This window comes from Chanos chanos, chromosome 7 (genome assembly GCF_902362185.1).
Source record: "Chanos chanos chromosome 7, fChaCha1.1, whole genome shotgun sequence".
Lineage (NCBI taxonomy): Eukaryota > Metazoa > Chordata > Actinopteri > Gonorynchiformes > Chanidae > Chanos > Chanos chanos.
In genome coordinates, this window is record NC_044501.1 from 8,332,062 (window position 1) to 8,353,864 (window position 21,803).

General features: G+C 41.9%; 1 protein-coding gene across 1 annotated transcript in view; it reads right to left on the reverse strand.

The window, feature by feature from the left end:
• Positions 1-21,803, reverse strand: part of sorcs3a (sortilin related VPS10 domain containing receptor 3a) — a 146,878-nt gene that overhangs the window by 28,846 nt on the left and 96,229 nt on the right. Inside the window, exons 5-9 of the mRNA XM_030778929.1 lie at positions 8,594-8,667; positions 6,862-6,926; positions 5,475-5,593; positions 2,231-2,320; positions 1,678-1,857 (exon numbers count right to left, since the gene is read on the reverse strand). Of these exons, the coding sequence (XP_030634789.1) occupies positions 1,678-1,857; positions 2,231-2,320; positions 5,475-5,593; positions 6,862-6,926; positions 8,594-8,667 (528 nt within the window). The remainder of the gene's footprint in view (positions 1-1,677; positions 1,858-2,230; positions 2,321-5,474; positions 5,594-6,861; positions 6,927-8,593; positions 8,668-21,803) is intronic.

Consider the following 21,803-nt stretch of genomic DNA (forward strand, 5'->3'; position numbering starts at 1 on the left):
AGAGAGAGACAGAGAGAAAGAGAGCATGAGAGAGAGGCAAAGAGAGAGAGAGAGAGAGGACAGAGAGAGAGACAGAGAGAAAGAGAGTATGAGAGAGAGGCAAAGAGAGAGAGAGAGAGCATGAGAGAGAGAGAGGACGGAGAGAGAGACAGAGAGAAAGAGAGCATGAGAGAGAGGCAAAGAGAGAGAGAGAGAGAGGACAGAGAGAGAGACAGAGAGAAAGAGAGTATGAGAGAGAGGCAAAGAGAGAGAGAGAGAGAGAGAGAGAGAGAGAGAGATAGACAAGGAGAGAGAGAGAGAGAGAGAGACAGAGAGAGACAGAGAGAGAGACAGAGAGGGAGAGAGGAGAAATAATTTACTTCTTGACTGTTTGATCTCTTCCCCCCCCCCAGAGTGTGCTAATTTTGGAAGGCCAAGACATCTGCGTCGTTCAGTCTTGGTCTGATGCTGACAGAACAGACTCCATCTCAAAGTAGGATAGAAATGGTTAGAGGAGCTAAGCAAAGAGCTATCTGATTTTTTTTTTTTGTGTGTCAGATAGAAAGAGTTCAATCACAGGGCACAAGCTTCTCCTTCTAACATTTGGAATTGCTCTAATTAGAACCTATTGAGAATGGTACACAGAGATACTGAAATTGATCTGAGACGTGTAGAATGTTAATGGAGACAGAGAGGCAAAGTGTCAGGACAAAATCTTTTGTTGTTTTTTTTTATTTCTTTTTTTCTTTTCATTATCCCCTCTGTTCGTAAAGTTTAAACCTCAGCGTGTGGTATTATGATATTGAACTTTTTTCACGTTTGTATTTTTGAGGAGAAAAAAAAAATCTATAATAAGCACACTTTCAAACATTTCTAAAAACTTTTTCCTAGCATTCACAGAGTTAATATTATAAAGGAGAAACCACTGGAAGGAATTCATCTTAGATACTCTAACACACTTTAGGGCCTTGACCTTTTTTTAATGGCCACAAGACACCAGAGAAATCACGTTTTCAAACCTATGAAAAGATCCACACCCAAGTTTTTTTTTTTTTTTTTTTAAAGTTTCAAACACATAAAAAAGTTTCCAAGATCTCTTAACCCCCCCCCAGAAAAAAAAAAAACATCCTCAAACTTAAAACTCCTTCAAGTAAGCTAGTTTCAAAACCCTGCATATCAGCATATCTAATATGTAATTATCTAATATCTATGGTACATATCTAATATGTAATTATCTAATATCTATGTTACATATCTAATATGTAATTATCTAATATCTATGTTACATATCTAATATGTAATTATCTAATATCTATGTTACATATCTAATTAGGTCAGAGGTTCAGAACAACATTACTGTGACCCGAAAACAGAAGCTAAAAGAGCTAAAATAATTTAACCAACACACACACACAAATCAAACTCGCGCAGCGAAACTTTCAATAAATTAACGCCTCCTCTTGTCCAACCTGATGAACTGTTTAATGTAGGAGCAAGACTCCATTCACCTCCCCGATGCTCCACATTTGGCAGTGATATCTTCTAATACCCCGCAGGGCCTAAGATAATAGCACAGACCTCGGTGCTGAGGTGAAAGAGAGAGGGGTCGGTATGAATTTTAATGCGGTTAAATATAACAAGCCCTCAACGTGCGAGTGGGAGAACTCATGGACAAAAGAGGGCCATGTTAACACATACCTCGTACAAGTCGATCATGCTGTTACCCCCTAGACCTCGGCTGGTTCTCACACTCTCCAAGGCCAGGGTGAAGAAGACGCCCCGTGTGTCAGATATGTAAAGGTTATAGGTGTCGTTCTGGTTCCACTCCTGCACGGCCGCGAAGACCTGACCGCCATCTGTGCTAATGATGTGCATGTCCTACCAAAGAAGAGAAAGAGAGAGTGAGCGCTAAGGCTTGATGGAAATGGGCAGAGAAATGATGAAACATCCCGTAAATACTTTACTAGAAAGTTCCTCTGCGTCTAAAACGGAAAGAGCCTAAATGAAAGGTTACTCATTCGGTTCCTTGCGAAATCAGTTAGCAAGTACCTTCACAAAAAATATGCTACCTCACCCAGCCAAACATTAATTCAGATCGTAAGGATGTTAAGTGTTTAAATATCAAAGATGTTCTGAAGCATTAATGGATTTCTACTAATTGACCAACAGTGACTGGCTAACTCTTCCTATCTCTCATTATTCCCGTAAAAAACACACACACACACACACACACAGAGAATGGTCTACTTACTTTGGGCAGAGAATATTTGGGGATTTTGATGCGAACGAACGGCTCTCTTTGGTAGGACACGTAGTAGCTTGCGCGACCAGCGGTTGTGACCTGTGTCAACAAAAAAAAAAAAGCAAAACGAATATTTGCAAAACTATTCCTTTTTTAAAATTTCCATTTCAATCCACACATTGCATCCTCCGAGACAAAGGGGTCAAGCGTTTCAGTCTGAAGGTGACTTTTACGAATACAGAGGCTACTTCTGGAATGATCCGCCACGAGGAAACTCCTGGCTTGGACTTCAGAGGATCCTGCTCTTCTTCCAGTGGTCGATGGCCTTTGTGGTTTTGAGGTAAACAATGGTAAATGTCTTGTAGAACAATCAATATTCTCATTATTCTTTGTCAAGAGAAATCTTTAACTCTGCGAACCACTGCCTATTCCTGTGCAGGAGAAAGAAGTCTGTAATGATAGTGAACGTGAGCAAAAAAAAAAAAAAAGAAAGAAAGAAAGACAGAAACACGCAGGCTGCTAGCCTCAGTACCGTTAATCCCTCTGAAGTGCTGGAGTGTTGTCATTTCTATCACTGGATGAGCAATAAAGAAGAAGAATGGAGGGGGGGGTATTCTCCCTCTCTCACACTCAGACAAAAAGGTACATCATCCTACTAGCATTGTGAATGTATTTAATCCATTTCACGTGTTTTATCATTTCAAGGGATACTTCCACCAAACAAGCTGCCGACTCACAAGGGTTTAAAATGGATTCATTATTGCGTGACAGAAGCAATTACCTCACTTAACGTGTCTCTAAGTGCACGGTTCATTGTGAGAGAGAGAGAGAGAGAGAGAGAGAGAGAGAGAGAGAGAGAGGAAAATGCTACGCTAACAGCATGTCCTCCAAAATGGCCCTGCATGCAATAGAGTGAGAAGGCAAAAAGATCGATGATAACCAGAGGCAGTTGAACTTAAGGAGAAATTGGGGTGATCGATTTTCCCTGTTCAGATGCTCTCAGCTGTGGCACCGCGCGATACAGCCCTGAGATCTTGCATCAAGGGCGGTTCAGCCAGAGTTGTTATCTGTTTAGTTGAAAGACCTACAGTGGTTTATATAATGAGGGGGAAGAACTTTCTAGACTTAGGGTGGACATACACTCATCACTCTGTCAAAACTTCATCTGCTAAAAGATGAGAAAACATAAAATTGGGTGGTGGAAAAGAGGGAGAGAGAGAGAGAAAGAGAGAGAGAGAGAGAGCGAGGCAGACAGACAGACAGACAGACAGACAGAGACAGTCTATTTGTGTATGCGCCTTCAGAGACAAATTAAATAAAAAAAAAATAAATAAATAAATAAAAGGAAACTGGTGGTGGACTACGGGCTACATAATTATCTTCATTTTCTTGCTGAATTTGAAATGCATGCATCCTCATTTGCACAGTGTCAAAGTAAATAATATTCAGAAAGTGGGAAAATTAAAATATCCCAAAATTGCATTAGCTACTTAGAATTCAGCAAATTACCATTTCAGATTTTTTTTAATTTTTTTTTTTCCTCTGGCTCAAATTATGATGAATATGACACACTGGATACTCCCCTGACTGCATATTAGTCTTATATATTTCACTTTTTGTCGGTCGTGGTCATCGGTTGCGCTAGCCTCGAATGGATTCAAAAGTTACAAATCTCATATTTCCATGAGAATCTTTTTCTCTATTTAGTGTGAAAAACAAGAGAGTGTTGGAAATGCATATATAGTTACAGCCTTTTTTTTTTTTTTTTAAGTTTATATAATTTATGCATCTGCACATATGGGGGTTTTTTTCCTACTTAAAAATTTTCAATTTGAGTCTTTTTTTTTTTTTTTTTAATTTTCTTAATAAGCCACATTTCATTGCAGAAATATGCTCCCTCTTCCAAAGCGAGCCTTCCCGCGCGAGCGTTTATTGAACGTACCAGCCATAATCCCTGCGCCTTTACAGGTTCAATCAAATCCTTTGAGAGTTAGTTATCGACTAGCATTCAGCTCGCAAGAATCTTACATGATTCGATCAAGACCTTCTATCTTATGAGACAGACGGCCTTTAACTCTTCTCACCATGTCTGGGCCATAACCAAAGCCAGACACCCCACGTACAACACTGTCGTTCTGGCCCTCTGCTCTGAGTATTTAAAAGCCAACAAAAGTTGAAGGTACGAGAATCTATATAACAGCAAATGTATCGATATATAATTAAAAAACAACTCGTTTAAAACGATCCCTCTGATCTAGTTGGTGATGCAACAAATAACTGAAATCTGGAACTCTGTGATTTCGAAAAACAAGCAAGTGGATGGCAAACAGAATATGAAGTATGAAGATAGATAGATAGATAGACAGATAGATAGATAGATAGATAGATAGATAGATAGATAGATAGATAGATAGATAGACAGACACAGACAAGCAGATAGACAGATAGACAGCCAGATAGATAGATACATACATACATACATACATACATACATAGACACAGACAAGCAGACAGAAAGATAGATAGAAACATACATACATACATACATACATACATAGACACAGACAAGCAGACAAAGAGACAGCCAGATAGATAGATAGATAGATAGATAGATAGATAGATAGACAGACACAGACAAGCAGATAGACAGATAGACAGCCAGATAGATAGATAGATAGATAGATACATACATACATACATACATAGATACATACATACATAGACACAGACAAGCAGACAGAAAGATAGATAGAAACATACATACATACATACATAGACACAGACAAGCAGACAGAGAGACAGCCAGATAGATAGATAGATAGATAGATAGATAGATACATACATACATACATACATAAACACAGACAAGCAGACAGAGAGATAGATAGATAGATAGACAGACAGACCGATAGATAGATAGATAGATAGATAGATAGATAGATAGATAGATAGATAGATAGATAGATAGATAGATAGATAGATAGATAGATAGAAGCCCCCCCCTCCCCAAGTCTCCTTAGAACACTATAGAAAAACAATCAGAGTATTGATGTATCAGTTTCTCCTCTGCAGTAAGTTTCATGGCTGTGGACACAGTGGCTTTGCTCTGTCGCTTTTGAACGTGAATTGTTTGGTCTTCACATCGCATAGCGTTTAACACATGGGCATATCCTTATAGACTACATGGTGCAGGTCCTATGCCACATTTTTCACACTAAACACCTGCTACAGTCTGTTTGTCTGAGGAGCTTACCTGGATGAATATGTAGTCATCCTGGACTACCAGAGAATTGCTCTCAATGTATCCAGAGAAAGGATAATTCCTGCTGGACTCTGAACATGCCTGAGCTCTGCATGTCATGTACTGACAATCTGGTTGTGACAGAACGAGACAGAGAAAGACAGAGAGAGGGGGAGAGAGAGAGAGAGAGAGAGAGAGAGAGAGAGAGAGAGAGAGAGAGAGAGAGAGAGAGAGAGAGAGAGAAAGTTACTTACTATAAACTGTGTATTTTTGTGACTGTGAAAATAATAGGGTGTATGTCTGCCAAAGTCACACTGGTATTCTCACAGATAACACACTGATGAGTCATAGTTTTAGACTGTAAATACCCACCCTCAAGCCTTTTTATAAAACATAAATAAATGAGTAAACAACACCTGTTAAAATATCATTACATTACAGCGCTAAAAATAATGTTGGTAACGAAGTGGAAATCAGAAAGGCTATCCAAAGCTTCTGGATGTTTCTATGAGCCTCCAGAATGAGACTGGGACAGGTTCACCTATGAGGGACCTCGAGTGTTAATGACATTCAGACTGAGAGAGAGAGGGAGAGAGCAAAGAGGAGAGGAGAGGGAGAAAGAAAGAGAGAGAGAAAAGAGGAGGGAGAGAGAGTAGAGGAGAAAGAGAAAGAAAGAGAGGGAGAAAGAAAGAGAGAGAGAGAAAGAGACAGAGAGAAGAGGAGAAAGAAAGAAAGAAAGAAAGAAAGAAAGAAAGAAAGAAAGAAAGAAAGAAAGAAAGAAAGAAAAGGAGAGTGAAAGAAAGCGTTGAGAGCCCAGGAAGTATTAATCAGGTGTGATATAGAGCATTTATCAGTGAGGTAATGCAGTGGCTTTAGCCCTGGGGAAAAACGCTTAGCCGTCTGTCAGGAATACATCTCCCTGCTTATTACCTCCACTTCTCCCTCTCTCTCTCCTCCAAACTGTAACAGGAGGAGCCCTCAATGCCTCCCTTTCTGTTCTCTGGTAATGGGAGAATGAGATTTGGAGAGGTTGGTAAACAGAGGAGATGAAACAGAGAGAGAGAATGAGAGAACGAGAAAGCGAGAGAGAGAAATGCGGGATGCGGGTGCTCAGGAAGAGGGTGGTGGGGTGGTGGGGGTGGTGGGGGGGGTGGGGGGGGGTGGGGGGGGGGGGGGGGTGGTTGCGGTAGGTAACAGCTTGAAAGGGAGGTAGAGCGAATACAGTTTGAGATTTAAAAGAAAGAGGAAGAAATTCAAGACACGAGTGCTATGAGACAGACGGGAGAGAGACAGGTTTAGAGAGATGATTGTATTGATTGGTTGTTTGAATCGGGATGAGAAATAGAGGCATAGAGAGAGAAAGAGAAAGACGGAAAGAAAGAGACAGGCGAGTACTCACGTCCGTCAGCCGTGTGGGCCTCAAGGTGTAACAGGTCGGGCTCCCTGTCCAGTCCTGTTACTGACCTGTATAACAGAGAGAGGAGACAGAGGGCGGATGAACAGAGGGCAGGGAACAGGGAACAGGGAACAGGGAACGAGAATGTTCTGCTTAGCTTAAGCCAAACCAACATCTCCTTTAGGAACAGCGATGAAAAGGGTCCGGGCTTTTTATACCTGCTTTTATTTCACCCTAGTGTATCATCACTGTTTATTACAACTGCAGTGAGGTTTGTTTTCACATACAGTCTCTCTCTCTCTCTCTCTGTCACACACACACACAAACACACACACACACACACACTCTCTCTCTCCCCCTCTCTTTCTCTACTCTCCTCTCTCTTTCTCTCTGTATGTATGTATGTATGTATGTATGTATGTATCTATCTATCTATCCACCTGTCTGAGAGGGAATTCAGCAGTTAGTGTGAGTGTGTGTGTGTGTGAGTTTGTGTCTGTGTGTGTGTGTGTATGTGAGAGAGAGAGGGAGAGAGTATCATCTGAATTACAGTCAGTAGTGTTCCGACACTGGCGGTCTCTGAACCACTCGTCTCTGGTGGGCTTTCGTGCCCGTGACACAGAGATTTCCTGGATTTTAAACGGGCAAACAGAGGCCTTTTTTCCGCGGCTTGCGAGGGGATTGTTTTTTTTTTTACGTCTCTAAGTCCCATAAACAGCGCTCTATCGCTTTAGCCCTCCGCTTCAGCCTAAGAGGCCGCGGATGAACCGTCCTTGAGAGATCCGGCCGCGCGGCGAGAGCCGGGTAGATCGGGGCACATTATTAGGGATTATGCCGCGTAATGAAAGTAGCCGAAGATTTATGCGCGCCGATGCAGACGTAGCCCCGCGGCAACACCAAAAAAACAGAAACCGCCCCGGCCTGCTGCTTCGCCAATGAGTCTGAATATATTCCCCAAGTCCGTTTTTTTGATGAGTGTGCACTTCTAAACAGAGAGAGAGGGAGAGAGGGAGAGAGAGAGGGAGAGAGAGAGATGGCTCCAGGTGGGTGGGATGGGGGAGGTTATGTGCCATTTGACGTGAATGAATGGAAAGCGACAGCACAATCCCCATCCTCTTTATTACTCATTCTGTGTGCAGCCATGTCGTGATTTGTGTATAGGCATTCTCTCTCTCTCGCTCTCTCTCTCTCTCTCTCTCTCTCTCTCTCTCTCTCTCTCTCTCTCTCTCTCTCCCTTACTCTCTCTTGCATCTCTCTCTCTCTGTCTCTCTCTCTATCTGTCTCTCTCTCTCTCTGTTGCTTTGAAAAGAGAGTCACCCTGTCTGGTAATCCAAAAGTTGTGTGATAGGACACGTTGAAAAAAAAAAAAAAAACCACGAGTAATGAACTGAAATGCAAGACGAAGCATGCAGAATTCACAGTGTGACAGCGTGTGCTCAATCTTTCTCATCAGCTGTTTGAATACAGAGAGAGAGAGAGAGAGAGATGATTTGAAAACCTTACATTGGGGGTGGGGGGGGTTGTAATCTGAGAGCATTTATTTCATCCTTTTGTTTACTGTGCTTCCTGATTGGTTGGAGAGGTGCTGTTGTAGGAAAGCAGGGGTGAGCGCTCTGTTGAATTTACACAGACTGAAAAGGTAATCAACTGCACTACACCACGTAAAAGAAAAAAAAGGGGGGGGGGGGTAGAATTGCTGAGGTGAGATTACAAAATTACTGTAAACGTCACATACCAGTAGAAGCGATTTGGAGTCACATGTTCGTGAACGAGTTGCCACTTCCTGCCAAAGTCAAAAGAGCTGTACAGCTGAGGAGGAGAGAGAGAGAGAGAGAGAGAGAGAGAGAGAGAGAGAGAGAGAGTCATTAACACCACAGTCCTTCATCCTAAGCAACATAAGCATGTGAATTAAACGCCTCCTCAATTAGTGAGTGATATTTAGGTATAATTACAATGACAGTGAGGTTTAATCATTGGGACCCCATTACTGACTATAAAAGATGATCCTCCTATTAGCTACTATGGACATCCCCCCCCCATCAGACACAGTGTAAAGCTTTCATCAAAAGTAACACCAAAGGTAATATTTTGGTATGATCAGTTTCTTATTTTTTTGGTTTGTCTTGCGCTTTCACAATGCCCCCCCCCCCATCAGACACAGAGACAACTTATCAAAGAGAAGAATCCTAAAAGGGGGGCACAAAGAGGCAGAGAAAGCTCTGTCACTCATTACAAAAAAAAAAAAAACACCAAAAAACAGTGATAGAGAGCCACAAACAGGGAGGACACAGAGAGACAGAGAGAGAGAGAGAGAGAGAGAGAAAGAGAGAGAGAGAGAGAGAGAGAGACAGACAGGAAGAGAGAGAGAGAGAGAGAGAGAGAGAGACAGACAGAGAGAGAGAGAAAGAGAGAGAGAGAGAGCTGAGAGAGAGAGTGAAGAGACTGACAGAACATGACGTCCAGGGAGGACAGAGGAGAGCGACTGGGTTTGGGGAGGACTTATATGGTCCTAACAGCCTGAGTGTGTCTCATGGGATCTCTAATGGAAGGAATGGGAGCTCACAGAACCCCTTGAGATTTGAAGTGAAGCAAATGCTCCTCTTATCCACCATACGCTGGAATCCAAGTTTCAGCCCGGACTTAGTTCTTGGAAAAAAGACCATTATGCATCTCCTACTAGTAAAAAAAATTGCGATTGCACACTCTTAAAATAGAACTAATGGAGACTCGTGTGGGTTTGCTTCAATGGCGTGATACCATTCCAATGCATGGGTAATTATTGCGTGTCAGTGTTAAAAATTCTCTGTATATTCAGTTGCAAATCTGTGTTGTGCTGTTCATGTTGCATTAAAGCACGTGTCAGGACAGAAACGATTAGCGAATAAATTAGCGACTCCTTATGGTGATGAAATCCGATTTTGGCGAGTCAAACTGCATTTCACAGACATAAGTGAACATATAACTACAAACTTTCATCCCTCCTTTTTTTTCTTTTTCATTAGCGCAGATGAGATGGGTTTAGCAGCTAATTAAACGGTCTGAAGAATGTGAAAATCCACAAAGACCAAGTCTATCCTTTCTCTTATATATATATACATATAGATACACACACACACACACACACACACACACACACATATATATATATATATATATATATATATATATATATATATATATATATATATATATATAATTTTTTTTTAAACTGTATAAAACAACAAAAGAAAAACTGTATGATTATGATATGTTACAGTAAATATTCTTTATTTCAACAAGTGGGACAGATTGTAATCTACAATCCATCCTGCTAATTACATTTCCTCATAATGGTCTGCACGTGTTATTATGATGCGTAAGCGACTGATCTGACCCCTTGCTTGTATGTAACACGTGTCCTAATTTCTGTGCTCTAATTACGTTTCCATGCACACAATTAATGAAAGAATTGTTGTGTTTTTTGTTTTTTTTTCCCCCCATTATACTGATGGATGATATTGTGGATCAGCTCCCCGCTGCGACTGTAGTGTTGTTATTTTAGTCTGAAAGAGGCAAGTCAGGGACTGAGACGCAAGTTCTGTCCTATTTCACTTCTTGCCAAATAATGACTTTTACTGATGGCTTTACAAGCCCCCAGTGCAAAGAGAAGCATATCTTTCTCGCGGGCCACGAAGCAGGTGTTTAGAGCTCACGTGAGCCAAACGTCCGACCGTCGGTATCTTTTCAGTTCACGGCCTTAGCCGGTCGCTTGACCTGCTTTTGAAGTGCAGCTCAAGTTAACTCTCTCCGAAAACGACTCCGGGGAAACTGTTTACGCCGACGCGCTCGGTTTTCACCGAACGAGATGAGATGGAAATCAAAAACGACATCTGGGGCTGTTTTGACATAGCGTTTTGTTATCGGATCTATTTTTTCATCCGTGGGATAAAAAAAACAACAACAACAACAACAGCAAAAAAACAAAAAAAAAACCCAAAAAAAAGAAAATCAAACGGCATCAGCGAAGTTTATCAAAAGTGTCAGAAAAAGTTTTCGGAAAAAAAAAAAATCTATATTATCAAAGGGATACCGTTGCCTTTCGCTCTGTTTTTCAGATTTAATGTAATCTGTCTAAATACTGAAGACGGGGGGCAGGCTCTTATTCTCCTCTTGTCGGAGCGCGTGGTCCTGGCTCACGGCTTCCCTCATCCGTGGGGGTGGCGGGCGGACGTTGACATATAGAGCCGCTGGCTGAGCTCAACCTGTGGTCATTCATCAGGACAATGGCATATTTCAATTCTGAAATCTCAGGGCTGTCGCCAAAAGAAAAAAAAAGAAAAGAAAAAAAAAAAAAAAACGTAGCTCGGAAGCTTTCCCGCTCACGTCCATAAATCGAGGACGGGATCCCGCCGCTGACGCCAGGTGACCGTCGAGGGCCACTCCTGCAGCCTCCTCACGGATACAGAGCCATTAAAAGGGAGGAACGGGTCGATTTGAATAATGTATTTATAATGAAAATGACAATGCAACGAAACATTCACAAATGCTTAAGGCAGGGACCCCGCCAGAGATACTGCGGTGAGGAAAGCAGGAGTAGGAAGGGGGGGGGGGGGGGCAATGGAAAGAGGTAAATGACAGGGAAGGAAGGAAGGAGAGAGAGAGAGAGAGAGAGAGAGAGAGAGAGAGAGAGACCAAAGGTTATGACTCAAACCTCAAACTGATAAAATATTCTGAGAAATATGGAAATGTGTCCTTTGAGACAGACTTGAAACATTAACCTTGATTATGGAGCGGGGAAGCGAATGCCATGCATGCCTGTAGTGATGGCATCTTAACTACCGGCGGCGGAGACAAAACACGAAGAGAACAACAAGACCACGAGAGCATACGGCTCAGCGTAAAAAAAAAAGAAAAGAAAAAGTGACTCCAATAAACATTTAGCAAACACAGCTAATGGGCCATGGCCGAAAGATTTCCGCATCTGGTCAGTTTCGCTCCACAGAGCATGTTGAGCCAGACAAGTAACATACTAATCTTTATTCATTTACTTTTGCCAACTCTCTCTGAAGATAAGCCTCTTCTTCCTTTGATGAATAGCGGGTAGCTCTTCTGGAAGCCTTAATCACTGACGGGTCAGATGGACAGACCTACTTGAAAGGGGAAGGTCATACTTCACTGTCAGTCTGGGGTTAACACGAAACACTGTCATTTGGGCAAAATGTCTGAAATCAGACTTCCTAAAATAAATAAATAAATAAATAAATAAATTAAAAAAAAATAAAGACCAGACAGATTTTTGAAAGGAACAGATTAAGGCATTCATCAACTTGCCCAAACTAAGTCTGCATTCCTATTCAGTGAAAGCCGAGCTTTTCTTTCTCTGTCTATATCATATCCTGTAAGTTCCTCAGATGATTTTCTCTCCATTTAAAACGAGCACCTTTTTTTTTTTTTTCCTCCCCCGACGAGTTTAAATTGCGGAATTGCCGCCCGTGTTCTGAGGTGAATGAGCTCCAACGCCCCAGGGGGGGGGGGGACGGCAGACTCCATATCTGTCTCAGAAGTACATTATTGGAGCCTTGCTCTACAAAAGTCATTTAGCATTGAAAGTCTCGAAGATTTGTGTTCATCAGTTTTCAACAGCCCCTGCAACCATGAATGCCTGTGCTCGCTAGCATGGCAGATGGTAAAATTAGCTTGACTTGTGGCTCCAATTAGTGATGAGCCGAGCCATTTACAGTTTGCTGAGGGGTAAGAATCAACAGTCCACATCGTAATAAATTCACAGGATGCTAACGCTCAGACAAAACGGACTGAGATAGTTTTTTGGTTTTTTGTTTTTCGTCGCTGGTTCTCTCCTGTTAAGTTTTTTGATAACTTCCTAGTAGATGAATTTATTTTTTTTTTTCTAGTGGGTGGACAAATGACAAAGAGTTTCTGTTATGAAGAACTGTTCTTCAATATAGTAATATATCAATATCAAAAACTGACTAGATGGTCTCATTTTGCCCAAGACTAACTGGAGACACAAGTCACATACACACCTTTCTAAATTAGATGAATAAACTGTAATTAGGCTGATTGAAGTGAAAACTGTGAATAGGGCCATGAATAATTCAGTGTTAAAATGAATTAAAACCAGTGTTTGACTAATTAGTCATAGATTGCTAGTCCATGGGGTTAACAAACTGCTGGTTGGCGTTATGAGGGACCCTACACAAAACTGAGATCTTGCAGCATGTCAAACTTTTGCGGCATGAAAATCAAAGCAGTCATCCCCAACTCAGGTTTAAATGAACGTATAAAATCTACTGCAGCAAGACAGAGAGGGAGAAAGAGAAAGAGAGAGAGAGAGAAAGAGAGAGAGAGAGAGAGAGGAGGAAGGAGGAAGGGAGGGAGTTTTACAGGAAAATTACAAGAAAGTGGAAATGTCCCCATCCATTGCTATAATTCAGTTTTATACTTGCTAATGAAGTTAGCCGTGAATTCCTAACGCATTTATGTACATTATATACAAATCTCGTTGAGTCCCGTAGGGAAGGTTAGCCGTAACAATAAGTAAATGGTTACATCTCTGCATTTTTCGGAGTGGGGCAACAAATTTACTGAGCTGGGAACGCGCTATGAGTCAACAACTATTCTGGAGAGAGGTGCATGCGAGAATCTATGCAAATTCACCATCTGGATTGTTTGAACTTGCGGCAGCGAAGGAAGCCAGGGTTTACACTCTTATGCAATTTCTTCACATCAGGTGTCATTGTCTGACACGATTTGATTGAATTATGCACGCGTGAAGTTTACGTCGACGTTGAGTCCAGTGTGGCTTGCTTTCTAGCAAATTTCCTCAAGTCAGTCAATCAAATAAAATGATTCTCTTTTTCTTTCCCCAGGTTTTTACATTTTTAAAATACAAATTTGGAAATGTTAAGCAAATTGTCCAGAGGGTTCTATCCGATTAAATCTTTATCTCAGCCCCTACAGAGGTTCGCGTTTTTTCCTCGTGCCTTATTCTATATAAATAAGCATACACTTAAAAGAGAATATTTTATGCATGGAACACATTTCATTTATAATTACGCAGTCAAAAAATAAATAAATAAATAAAATCACATAGGCACTATAAAACGAGCTTTGCTTGTCACGTCGTAGCTGCCGGGGTCTCTTTTAAGCGGAGCTTTGACTGTCACGTCAGGGACGCCGCTGGAGACCTTAAGGAGACATCTGAGGGAATAGGAACGCTGCCGGGATGCGAGCAACGGATCAGGTGTTGCTGTTGCCAAAACGACGCCGTCGACCCGACGAGACCTCTCCGCTCTCTCCTCTTTAACGAGATCCACTCAAATTAAAAGGCCCCATCCTTTCCCACGCCCATCGGGTACTGTCGTGCGCTACGTCACACGGAGGCCCCGGGCTCTTGGACAGCTATACCGTTACTGAGTCACATACAGTGTTTTTTTTTTTTGTTTGTTTGTTTTTTTTTTTGCGAATGACTCTATATGTAGGGTTGTCGATCTTGATCCCATTTGTGCCAGGTTTTCAGCGATCTAGGCGTGGGGGGGGGGCGGGGGGGCAAAAATCATTAAAACTTGATTATTTTTTCTTCTGGGTAAACAGGTGTGTGTTCTCTTCAACCGACCACAGATCACAGCAGTTTGTAGAAACGAAAAACCAGCGAGGATTTCAGACCCCCCCCCCCCCCCCCCCCGGGGGCCGGGTTTGCGGGGCCTTGAGATACAACGCAAAATGGGGCTTTTACGCTAGTCACACTGCGAAAAGGTGACGTGTCCAAAACACTTCTCGCCACGGTTACAGGTTTTAAAAAGCACACACTGTTATTATAAGCATTAGACTTTTTACCTGTTAATTCACCCACTACCCCAGCGTCTGCTGTTTCTCAGACCACCGTAAAGGATATACAAACAATGAGGCTAGAAAATCTTTTGTATAATTAAATCAACAAAAGAACATTCCTAAGCTGTTTGTTGCTGATTTCCATTAATATATGCATAATACAAGTTCTTTCCTAAATGACTCCTAGGTGAGTGCTGTCTGAACAAATATTTGGGTAATTTTAATAATTAATTGTAATGGCGTTGTGTGGCATTGTTTTCCAGTTAATCATGCAATAATTACTATGTAAAGCATATACGAGACACACACACACACACATGCGCGCGCACAACAAAATGAGTCCCCATAACGCCAAAAGTCCTCATAAATAAGGGCAAGGTCTAATGGGTCCCGCCGGTTTGGCTTGGGAAAGTGTGTAGCGAACGAAAAGGCTGTTATGGGTTTGTCCTGGGAGGCATGTCTGGACGCGGCCAGGCGTGAACGGAGAGACCTGACGCAGCGGAATGACAAGCGGGGACCGGCTCTAAAGATACGTACCATCTGGAGGAGCAGTGAGCTGAGAAATACAGTGCAGTAAAGGAGTCAGTCTCAGACCTGAACAACAACACCAAGCACCAAATCCCTGCTTACAACACCCAGCAGGGTCACCGCAGGATACGTGCACGCACACACACACACTCACACACTCACAAAGAGGGAGGGAAAAGGGGGAGAAAAGGAGAAACACACACACACACCCACACACACACAAACACACACACGTGTTGATAGCCCTGGTATGTGGTAGAAATGCAAACAAACTGAGAGAACAACGCATGCACAGAAACACACACAGACAAAAACACAAATATGCGAACACACAGAGAGGAACACACAGCTGGTGTGTCACTGAAGCACATATACACATGTGCATGAACATGCACACCCTGATACACACACACACACACACACACACACACACACACAGTGCTCTCCAACTGTCCATGTAATGTCTCAAAGAGAGAATCATAGCAGGAGAAAACACTGAAAATTCAAAGTCTGAGCACACATTCACTCACAGACACCTAAAAACAGAGTCTGTACGTGGCCTGAAAACTTTCAGAGCCTGCTTCTCCAAACTTTATCTTATTCCAACCTCAACGAGTAAATCACGTTGGACATGACACACAAACAAACAAACAAACAAACCAATGACAAAGCATTGTGCCCTTCATAAAACATGACATGACTCTAAAAAATATCCACATGTTATGACACTTAAAAAGCTTACATTCACACACACACACACACACACACTCTCTTTTCCACCAGAAAGACTTTCTTCTGTCAAGAGTTAAGATTCTGTGTTTTAAAAGAAGTCCTCACATGACTCATCACTGAGCCCAGAGTAACAGAGTGTCATCTAAGGCTTATACAACTCACAATAAAACCTGCTCCCAAATCCAGCAGCTTCCTATTAGACAGGGCTCATGTTACACCCACTAATCTGAGAGAGAAAGCCCCTCCAATACAGAGAACTCCTCATCAACTCAATGCAGTCACAGGCACCTGCTATTATTAAACCTAGTGCCGACACTAAACACACACACACACACACACACACACACACAGAAAGGGGGGGAAAAAAAGCCTATTTACAGAGCTGGTACACAAAAGACAAAATGACAAAACAGAGTAATGTTCACTTTCCTGTGTACTGTATTGAGATTGGTGTCCCAGTAGCATTGTGGTGGGTGGGCACTCATTGCGGCCAGAGTTGTTTGTGAAATAATTAGTGGCATTCATTTGCATCATTAGTAGGGATTAAGTCAAACATTGTTTGCATATTGAAAGTCTGCAGGGAGTGTAGCATTCTCACCAAAATGAGTTTCTGTTAGTTTTTTTTTTTGGGGGGGGGGGCGGTTTGTTTTGTTCAGGAACATCCCTGAGGTAATTGTGTTTGACAAAAAAAAAAAAAAATAAATAAACAAATTAAGTCCCTTATTTTTTTTTTTTCAGTCAAACTTAGCATTGGTAAACATGCATTTCAGGGGGGAAAAAAAAACAAAAAAATAAAACAAAACAAAACAAAGAATGAACGTCCCAGGAAGCTAGCAGCTTACATAGACCCAAAACAGAGGGACAGATTTATCCCACCTGTTGTTAAACCCCTTTTGACAGAGAAAAAAAAAATAAAAGAAAAGAAAACACAATCAGAAGTTTGTGAGGATTAGCAAAACGCGATTAATTTGATTTTGGGAAAATATGGTATAATTCAAGCACTTGAGAGTTAAAATAGAATAACGCATATGCGACCATCCTGTTTCCTCACAACTATCCATCTGCCATGGTTCCTATCCAATCACAGCTTAGAGTTCTTTTTTTTCTTTTTTTTTTTTTTTTTCCCCATCATGACTGAACAGTTCATTTTCCAGACTGCTTCCCTTGACCGCTAATACCCCAAATCCTCCGACGTGCAACTGGTTCGAGATAATCCAGATGTGCTAGCACCTGCTCAGCGCAAACCCAGCGAACCTCCCACAGAGAGAAAACCATCCTCTAAACAGTTCTCTTCTCACTCCAATTTCCACGTGTCTCGAATAATAAAAAAAAAAAAAAAAACTTTTTTGTCTCGTGACTTCAAGCCAGGCCACAGTCGGAAAATAGTCGGGAAATGCTCTCTCTTTAGCTATGGCATGTGCATATTTAAACTTCTGAGTCACCTTGGACGTCCGCGGCGTAAATCTGTTACGGAAAAGCCACGGATAAATAGAAAAGAGGTTTACACGTCACGCAGGTGCGACAAGTGCTGACGTTCGGTGATGATTTCAGTGTCAATCAAATCATTCATCTGCATGTCTAACTGTCTGTCTATCCTTTGTCATATCTACACAAGAGACGCCGTGAAGACAAAATGATTACGACAGACCGAATAATAGCCGTTAATCTTCCCTAGCGTGTCCTGTTGCGGATGTTAAGAATCGGAATTTTTGGGTTGTGATGCGTGAAGAGTTCATACTATTTTAAAATCATCAAGTCGTTGAAGTGCTTCATATCCTTAAGAGAACACACAGAGAAATGCAATATTCCAGAGTAAAACCTAGTGACCACAACAATAACAACAAAAGGATGATGAAAATTGGCACAGATATTGGTTGTAAATGTGTTAGGAGGCTGCTTTGTGGAGTTCTGTACGTATATATGGGTTCGTCAGAAGATATTTTGAGTGCTACAGACAAATGAAAATAAGGGGATGTTTTTTTTTTAATTTTCTCTTAACGACCTTAAATACGTCCACAAGGTGACGTTTGCCCTCCGCTCCTGTTTACTAACACAGCCTCTTGGCGCAGAGAGCGAATTAAAAACAGAAGTCGGAGAAGGCACTGTCAACTCGACTCAAACATCACTGATTCGTCAACCTCGGGACTAATTCGGCCTGCCTCATTACCGAACAAACGTAACTCTACGCCACCAAAGACATCATTAACGGCAATGATGAAGAGCTCACCCAAACCACATTGCAGGCGTTTGCTGTCTTTCCCAGCGGCTACACCAAAGGGTATTACCCAGCACTCCAGCTGATACCATAGGTATCATAGTAGTAATGGTCACACACGAACTCTTGGTACTGTTGGGATTTATGGTCTGCCAGACAAGTTTGGATCATTAAATGTGTGTGTGTGTGTGTGGGGGGGGGGGGGTGTCAGGAGGGAACGCAGTGGGGGTGTGAGAGAGAGAGAGAGAGAGAGAGAGAGAGAGAGAGAGAGAGAGAGAGAGAGGGAGCTACAGGGGAAATTACATCCGCGTTTCTGGTAGCACAGCACTTTTCAACTATAAATCTTTGATCCAAATGCCTATTTGTGTGATGGCATATCCTAATGGTTGAATCCCTGTAATCTCACTGTCCAATTAGTAAAATGATTGGAAACGTTGTCCTGGAAACTTCTCATTACGAGGACACATTAAATACAATCTCACACACACACTCATACATACATATATATATACACACACACACACACATATAGGTATCAAACCTTAGAGTATTCACCTTTAAGGGCATAAAAGTACACTAGCAAATTGAATGTGAAATGTACACATACACACTTGTCTTTTATTACAGTTTGCCATTTTGTTTTGTGTTTTATCTCTCTTTTTTTTTTTTTAATACAAATGAACACTTAACACACTGAACACAAACACTACTGATCATCTGAAGCAGCCTGTACCATTCATTAGCTTCTTCTTTTTTTCTGTTCTTTTCCTCTGTCTTCTTTTTTTTCCAGATGCAGCTGCGTTCAGTTATCGACTTGCAGTTACCATGACGATGGCAGTTATGCTATACAGGAGCGCTAACCTAAGGACCATTAGCAAACATCTATGCCATAAATTAGGCCTTCAAATGTGCATTTGCCTTTGGGGCACCATTTAACCGATTTTGAACCAAATGTTACTGCACGTATGAGCAGTGAGAATGGTCAAACATCATTAGATAAAGTGTTTATGGAGGTCAAATCCTTAATGAGTTTGATAGATTAGCAATATATGGTGATACAGCGGCAGTTATGCTGAGGGTAGTTAGCGGTTCAGATTGTTTAAGCTGATTTGATAGCGGAAGAGAAAAGGCAAGTAGCGGTACTCATTCCTCTTGCATTTGTATCTCTTCACAGCAAAGACGCAAAGAAAAATTTCCCACTAAACCACACACCCACACCCTCTTTACCGACGATATCTTCGTCATCTCTCTTATTACAAATGTTAAATTAAAAAAAAAACAAAAAAAAACTGTTGACGCTTACGTTTCAAAATCTCAGCGGACTCCTATAATCCAGATAGAATCTCTGTTTAAATTTGGACTGGAGGAGTCAGGTCACGCTCCACATCGTGTGGCTGTGACGAGCGTAAAGGAGTGCGGTGAGGGCTGTGTAGTGAGGACTGCATTTGAGTCCCAGCGTTTGCGCTAAACCCATACACGCCTCATTTTGCCCCCCCGCCCGACAGACACACTGTGAACGGAATAGTGAGACTCAGCTGATACCGTTGGCTAAAGTAAATGTCAGCGTTGTCTCTCGACGTGTCGCAGGCTGCGTCTCGGAGCTGTGAGGTGAAGGGTTCCGTCACGGGACACGCGGGAGACAACATGACATAAAACCTCAAATTGCCCCCTCTCTCAAAAGTGTGTGTGTGTGTGTGTGTGTGTGTGTGAAGCAGTGGTGAGTATAATCAAGTTCCCTTTCTTTCATGTTTCTTGCCTATCTATCTGTCTATCTATCTGGTGTAGGTTTTGCTCACTTTTTAAACTCCAAGTGTCCCAAATTTCTCTCGTTTGTTGCATCACTTATCGTTACATCAGAGGAATCGAATGAACCCTTGTATTTCCCGTTACATAGATTCTCTTGCTTTGAGTTGCTGTTTTTTTTTTTTGTTTTTTAACAAAACTGTTGGCTTTTGAACAAAACTGAGCAACACCTGCATAGTGCTGTACACACAGTCTGGTTTGCTTTATAGCATGGACTTGGTAGATAGATAGATAGATAGATAGATAGATAGATAGATAGATAGATAGATAGATAGATAGATAGATAGATAGATAGATAGATAAAAAGTGCGAAAGAAATGGACCTGATTATACTCATTCTCCTGAAAACAATACAGTCCTTTTTACAATCCTTTCTCTCTCTCACTCTCTCTCTCTCTCTCTCTCTCTCGCTCACACACACACACACATGCTCACACCTTTGGCAGTCATTATTCATACCGACAAAAGGATAAGTGACAGCTCCCATCTTTACAAGCAGTGGTCGAGTTAAAAAAAAGAAAAAAAAGAAAAAAAATGAAGAAAGGAAACAGGCATGGAGAGGTCAGAGGAGAGAATGAAATGTCAAAGTGTCTGCCTGAGATGTGAATTCTAAATACTCTCCTCTGGAGACAGTGGGAATAATTCGGCAAGGCCAAAAGGGTGGGGGGTGGAAGTGGGGGGGGGGGGTTGGGGGGGGTGCAAATGACAATTACAGCAGGTCTTTCTTTGGGGAATACGACTTAAACCATCGCTAAAGCAGATGACTTTGTTAAGGTAGGTAGGTACATTAAAACCACGGCGCTCTTCAAAGGTGAAATATCTGAGGGCGCACCAGACAGTCCTCTAAATCCTGAACAGTTATCAAATAAAACTTCACAAGTGCTGAATTTACCAAAATCCCCTGAGTACTGAATGCATACCACTCTCACAGTGAGCACTCGTGCACACACACACACACACACACACACACACACACACACACACACACACTGTGTCACAGCCACTACAATGTCAGTTTAGGCCAAACAAGTGCTGTTAACATATTTTAGAGACAGAAGTAATTTAACACGTGCACTGGGGAGGAAAACCAACAACTGAACCAACAACAACTTTCTGACTGGAATGAATGCTAAAATATCAATTAAATAGGAAAAAAATTGCATATGCACATACACACACACACACACACGTACACACATACACATACACACACATATACACACGGGCGCACACACGCACACACTACATACCCTACCCCACTGGCACAACATGAATGTAATACTCCACCTGCCAAAAAAAAAAAAAAAAAATCAGATTGCTTTCCTATCACTTTTTGCAACACCTTTCTTCCTTTGAGTTTTTTTTTTTTTTTACATCAGTACTCCTACCTGTCTTCAACAGCACAAACATAATGCAACCCCCCCTACCCCCCCCCCACGCCTCCACACCTCCACGCCCCCACGCCCCCCAAAAAATAAGAGCCTGCCTCCCATCTGTTCACATCCCCTCTCTGCAGGCTGCACCATCTCACAGTTTGGATAATCCATCTTTGATTTTGTCTGCGTTCTCTCACTTTTTTTTTTTTTTTTTTAGACCGGACAAATCACGGGGGGGGTTGGGGGGGTGAGAGTGGTGGGCTGTGAGAACCCCCACCGAGAGACGGGGAACTCATGGGTCGTTCCACCTGTCAAGTGTGTCATCTGTTATCTCCACGACAACAGACAAGCACAACAACAAAACAAGTGTCATAAATAACTTTTAGATGCTCCCTCCTAAGTCTTGCTCTGTTTGTACCCTTTTGTACAAGGACACCTGCAGAAGACTCAAAATCATTTCA